At 34.9% G+C, this 6,726-nt stretch overlaps 1 protein-coding gene across 1 annotated transcript in view; it reads left to right on the top strand.

Moving 5' to 3' along the window:
• Nucleotides 1–6,726, top strand: part of NBAS (neuroblastoma amplified sequence) — a 367,205-nt gene that overhangs the window by 63,256 nt on the left and 297,223 nt on the right. Inside the window, 1 exon segment of the mRNA XM_023511811.1 lies at nucleotides 3,344–3,412. Coding sequence (XP_023367579.1) covers nucleotides 3,344–3,412 — 69 coding nt within the window.

The following is a 6,726-nucleotide window of genomic DNA, read 5'->3' as shown; positions in this document are numbered from 1 at the left end:
GTTTAGCTGCCACTCCATTTCTTTCCCATTCTTTAAAATGTTTAAGGGTTGCCTATATGTGTTTTTTATTCCTCTTTCTAGTCTTTCTTCAATTCACTTGAATGAGAATTTACCTCTCTAATTCCACTGAAATTATTCTTATTGATGTTATCAATGTCTTCTTTATTTTTCCAGGTTATCAGTTTTATTGGTATGCTTTAGTTCCTTCTAGTTGTTCAGACAAAACCAGACAGCTTACTCTGTTTTCCTCTTTCCTCCTCCTTTCTCCTCCCATTTTTAGTTGTATTACTTCTGTTTTGCCATACGCATGTTTGCACCTTAGTTTCTACCCTCAGATTTGCCTTTCTTTAGTCTTAGATGTCCATGTGTATATTTTAAATTGCTACTTTGGATTTTTCATTGATGTTTTCCCAGTTGTTACCATGGTTGGATGAAGCTACTCTCTAGTAGATTTTTTTCTTTCTCTAGTAGATATTTTGACAGGGGCTCATAGATGATGAGTTCATTAAATTTTCCTATGTTCAAAATTGTTTTTCTGAGGCCTTGTTATCTAAAAGAAAACTTGTCTGCATATAAAAACCTTGGTTCACCTTTTTTTCCGCATTAAACTTTTAAAAAATGCTACTCTGTTGTTTTGCTATCTATGTGGGATTTAAAAATTCTGATAAATTATTCTTTGCCTGTCATTTGTTTATTTTTCTTAGAAGTTTTGAGGTTTACTTTATCTTTGAAATCTAATACCTTTCCTAGGATGTTGAAGTTGATCATTCTGGGTTAATTTTTGCAGAAATGAGTTGACTCTTAATTTATAGATTAAGATCTTTCTCTATTGCAGGAATTTTTTTGGATTATAATTTTAAACATTAGTTCTGTGCTTTGGTTTTGTTTTTTTTCTTCAGGAACTCTGATAATTCATATATTGTTACTTTTTACTGTCTTCTTCCAGTATTTTTTTTTTTGACTTTGTTTATCTCTTTCTTTTTCTCATTTCCTTTTTACCTTTCCTCTATTTTTCATTTTTCTCTTCTTTTCTTGTGTTTAAAGCCTCTTGCAAAATTTACATTTGAGAGCTTTTTAAAATTATTCTTCATTTTAAAGATGAATTTTGTTTTTTCTTATATTTCTTTCCTGAATTTATTAAACCTTTTATTAGCTATTTTTAAATTTTTCTTGTTCAATTCTATTCTTAGTTATTAATTTCTCACTGAGGGTTTTTATTTAAGTTTTCCATATTCTTGAATGCTTGTTTGAACATACTTAATTCTGCTTGGAGTGTTAAAGTTTCTTTTGCTTTAAGCTTTTTTTTTTTTTTTTTGTGGGGGTGGGGATGATTTCCTTTTGTTGATATTGTTGTTTTCTGATTTTATGTAAAGTATTTGTGAATATTTTCTTGTTTGTTTTTATGGTAGTGAAATGCTTTAAGAGATCTGTAACTTAATGGAGCCCTCTTTTTTTCAGGATAGCAACGTTCAGATTCTCTAGTAGGTATTTTGCTTTGGTTTTTGTGGGCGGAGGAGATGTGAGTGCTCTGACGTTCTGCCTTTTTTACTCTTGCAGCACACTTAATTCCCCCCGTAACTTTTTTTCCTTCACAACTCAGTTGGCAGAGGTGCTTCTTCCTTTTCCCCAGGATACCCTCAGAAGCTATCCACATATGTTTGGATAGTGCCTCTCCAAATCACACCTGTGTGCTTATGCCTGAGCCCTGCGGTCCGTGTCTGATCTGTCTGTCTGCTTATCTGCTATTCTCAGACTCATCTTGGACTTTAGCTTGGCACTGCTTTTGGATGGACCCTAGACTTCTTTGCTAATTACCTCTGACCTCCTTGGGCCCTGTAGAATTTTTTTGATCTGCTTTTGCTAACTTACCACCAAGCCTTATGGTGGACTACAGTGGGGGCCAGTGAGGCCTCAGGTTGGCAGTCCTCAGCGTTAGTGATTTCTTTCCTTTTCCTTACAGATATTTTGAAGTTTAGGTTATCCTCCATCTTCAAGTTAAGCTGAGAGCATGGTTTTCATACAGGTTTATTTTCCCCATCTTGTTTTTTACTGTTTTTAGAGGAGCTATTGGGAGATGTATAGCTAGGCCATCCCAAATGTCTTAAGCTACTTAGAAGTTTTGATAGCAAAATTTTTAACCTTAACACAACAGTACCCTCCTTTTTTTTTTTTTAAATTGAGGTGAAATTCATAAACATAAAATTAGCCATAACCTATTTTAAAGTGTACAATCCAGTGGCATTTAGTATATTCTCTGTGTTCTGAGACTGGTTCAAGACATTTTTATCAGTCCAAAGGGAGCCAGTAAGCAGCCACTGTCTATTCATTACCTCCCCTGAAATCCTGGCATCCACTCCTCTGCTTGCTGTTTGTATGAATGTACCCATTCTGAATGTTTCATATAAATGGAATACTATAATGTGTGGACTTTTGAATCTGGCTTCTTTCACTTACCGTAATAATTTTAGGTTCAACCATATTGTGCCATATATGCTACTTCATTCCTTTTTATGCTTGAATAATATTTGATCACTCAGATATGCTACATATTGTTCATTCATTTTTTAGTTAATGGACGTTTGAGTTATTTCTGCTTTTTGGCTATTGTGAATAGGGTTGCTATGAATTTTCATGTATAAATATTTGTTAGAATACCTATTTTCAACTCTTTTGTGTATAAACCTAGGATAGAATTACTGGATCTTGTGATAACTTTATGTTTAACTTTTTGAGGAACTTCCAGACTTTTTCCATAGTAGCTGTACCATTTTATGTTCCCACCTACAATGTATGAAAGTTCTAAATTGTCTACATCCTCAGTAATGCTCTTTAGTTTCCATTTTTAATGCAATCACCTCTCCTTTTCTACGTATATATATTTTTTTTCTAAATATATTTCTTAAGTCTAAGGACAAAACTGATCTTGTGTTACATCAAATTATTTCACAATGAATTTTTTTATGAAGCTTTTCAATTATTAGATCAATTCTTAATGGATACAGTTTTCATTGGCAGTGTTGGCCTTGTCTATGTTGATGGTAGGACAAAATGATAACTTGAGGCAGCCTCATCTGAGAAGAGTTTGTAGTAGATTCTAATTTGCATAAATTGTACTAGATTTGTTATTTATATATTTAAAAAATTCGATTCTGAATATATATTGTAAGATTTTACTTCTTGCTAGATTTTTTTTAAACAAAAACAGCATTTTGCTAAGATCCTTGACATTTGTTGTTGATTTTGTTAATTATTTAAAAAAATCCTGTATTTGCTGTAGTTTTTATTTCATGATAAAAGGACTTTCATCCCATCTTTCTTCATATGATGTGCATTTATTTTGTAGGTACCAAAGACACTGGGGTTATTAAGGATGTTAAGTGTCAAGTTTTACAGTCGCCAGGGACGAGAACAGGTAAGGCAAACTGACTGACGTTGTGCTTCACCAGTATTTTCACTGGAGTGCCTTGAAGATCAAAGTTGAATAAACCTCTGTGCTGTATGTGGAAACTTAAAAAACAAACAAATTAAAAAAATTAAATGAACTTTGTATATTCTAGATTTTCATCTGTGTGTCCATATTTAAACACTCTGTGGGTGTATTCTTTAGTAAGAATTTATAGAGTTGTTTGCTGAAGATTTGTGTATTTTTCTGTGATGCTATATGTTTAAGGAGGGGAGGAGGAGGGTGACGGGGTGTTATCGTGTATGGCACATCTCTTGGGGATGGGACACAACTATAAGAGGAACTTTACCTAACAAATGCAAACAGTGTAACCTAATTCTTTGTACCTTCAATGAACAGCAACAATAAAAAAAAGAAAATTATAGAGAATGTACCTAGTCCTTCTGGGTTCTGGAAATATAGTTTAAAAAATTCTTCTGGAAACATTATAATCTTAGAATTTCTTATTTTATCTTTAAAAATCTCGTGGATATTGTATCCTTGTTCATAATATATCCTTTCTTAGTTTATTTTAAAATAGTAATAAAAAATTCCTCTCCAAATCTGAGAGTATTGATGCTTGAAGAAAAACAAGCCTCCTTGACCCTGGGTTTCAAGTACCGTTGTTTTACTGTTTTCTTACGTAGTAGGAGAAGCATGGATGCATGGCAAGGACGTTGTACAGTTTAGTCCCAAATATAAATGAAACACTTTGGAACTGCCTCTGTGGGAGGTGGTTGCATTTGCCTTCTCTGTGTGGCTTTCATAAGAGTCTTGGCCTGCATGAGGGTATCAAATCATACTCCTATCTTGGGGAAAATCAAATAATCTAATTTTTCTGTTTCTTCAATTTCTTTCCCCATGGAAATTGCTGATATGAGAAGTTAGCCCTCTATATCTGTGGGTTCTGTATTCCCTGAATAATGGATTTTTGACCTACTCTTGTTTGAATCTGAGGATGTGGAACCAGTGGATACAGAGGGCTATGTGTGCTATACTTTTTACTGTTATTTTAGAGTCTGTTCTTTCTACTTATTAAAAAAAAATTAACTGTAAAACAAGCTCAGGCAAGTCCTTCAGGAAGTCTTCCCAAAGAAGGTATTAATGCCACAGGGATGACAACTCCATGCATGTTATTGCCCCTGAAGACCTTCCAGCGGGAAGACAGGTGGAGGTAGAAAGCAGGGATATTTATTATTCTCACCCTGTGTAGGCCTAGGTTAATGTGTATTTGACTTAGTTTTTAGTAAGAAAGTTTAGGCTGGGTGCAGTGGCTTATTCTAGTAATCTTAGCACTCTGGGAGTCCAGGGTGGGTGGGTCTCGCATGAGCTCAGGAGTTGGAGACCAGCCTAAGCAAGAGTGAGACCCCATCTGTACTAAAAATAGAAAAACCAGCCAGGCATTGGGGTAGGAGCCTATAGTTCCAGCTACAGGAGGCTGAGGCAAGAGGATTGCTTGAACCCAGGAATTTGAGTTTGGTTATGAGCTATGATGCCATGGCACTCTACTCAGGTTGACAGAGTAAGACTATGTCTCAAAAAAAAAAAAAAAAAAAAAAGAAAAGAAAATGAACAGAGTGTAGTGTCTCCTACCTATGTCCCATACATTTAAGAGGTTGAGGCTGAGAGGCTGAGAGGATTGCTTGAGTTTATGAATTTGAGGCTGCACTGAGCTTGAGCAATAGAGTAAGACTCCATCTTTAAAAAAAAAAAGGTAAAAATTTTTTTTTAAAGTAGAAAAAAATCTTACAAAGGAAGGTTATAAAGAAAGAAATTTCTGTACAGCTATACAGTGTGTTTGTTTTAAGCCAAGTATATTACAAGTGTTAAAAAGTTAAAAAAATTAAAAATGTATGAAGTAAAAAAGTTACAGTAAGATAAGGGTAATTTAGTATTGAAGAAAGAAAAATGTTTTTGATAAATTTATTATTTTAATAGTATTGTAAAATTAGCATAGTTTGAGTGTTCCTGGTTTATCAAGTCTACAGTAGTGTATAGTAATGTCTTAGGGCTTCCCATTCGCTCATCACTCAAGACCAGGTTTCTGTAAGCTCCATTTATAGTGAGTGCTCTATGCAGGCATACCACTTTCTACCTTCTTCTTCTTCTTCTTCTTCTTTTTTTAATTAAATCATAGCTGTGTACATTAATGCAATCATGGGGTACAGTGTGCTGGTTTTATATACTATTTGAAATATTTTCATCAAATTGGTTAATATAGCTTTCACCACATTTTCTTAGTTATTATGTTCACACATTTATATTCTACTCTTAGTACATTTAACATGTACGCTTGTAGAACGCACCATTCGTGTGATCCCACTAATTGCCCTCCCTCTACCCATCCTCCCTTCCTCTCCCTCTCCTCTTCCCCCTTCTTCTTGGGGCATAGTTGGGGTATAGCTTTTAAATTGGTTTCATAGTAGAGCTGAGTACATTGGATGCTTTTTCTTCCATTCTTGAGGTACTTTGTTAAGAAGAACATGTTCCAGCTCCATCCATGTAAACATGAAGGAGGTAAAGTCCCCATCTTTCTTTAGGCTGAATAATATTCCATGGTGTACATATACCACAATTTATTGATCCACTCATGGGTCAGTGGGCACTTGGGCTTCTTCCATGACTTAGAAATTATGGATTGGGCTGCAAAAAGCATGGAAGTGTGGGTGTTTATAAATTGGTTTCATAGTAGGGCTGAGTACATTGGATACTTTTTCTTCCATTCTTGAGATACTTCGCTAAGCATATGTTCTAGCTCCATCCATGTAAACATAAAAGAGGTAAAGAATCCATCTAAAAAGCCCCCATCTTTTTAGGGCTGCATAATATTCCATGGTGGACATATACCACAATTTATTGATCCATTCATGGATCGATGGGCACTTGGGCTTCTTCCATGAGTTGGCCATTATGGATTGGGCTGCACTAAACATTTTGGTGCAAATATCTTTGTTATTTGTTCCATGAGTTGGCCATTATGAATTGGGCTGCACTAAACATTTTGGTGCAAATATCTTTGTTATAAAGTGATTTTTGGTCTTCTGGGTGTATACCTAGTAAAGGAATTGAAGGATCGAATGGCAGATCTATTTTTATAGATCCCTAAGTGATCTCCAAACATCTTTCCAAAAGGACCGTATTAGTTTTCATTCCCACCAGCAGTGTAGACATGTTCCCTTTTCTCCACATCCACGCCAACATCTCTGGTTTTGGGATTTTGTGATGTGGGCTAATCTTACTGGGGTTAGATGATATCTCAAAGTGGTTTTGATTTGCATTTCTCT

The sequence above is a fragment of the Otolemur garnettii genome, unplaced genomic scaffold (assembly GCF_000181295.1).
Source record: "Otolemur garnettii isolate 467f Iridium unplaced genomic scaffold, OtoGar3 scaffold00022, whole genome shotgun sequence".
In the NCBI taxonomy this organism is placed as follows: domain Eukaryota; kingdom Metazoa; phylum Chordata; class Mammalia; order Primates; family Galagidae; genus Otolemur; species Otolemur garnettii.
Note: the sequence above shows the minus strand (reverse complement) of the source record. Positions and strands in the feature narration are given on the sequence as shown.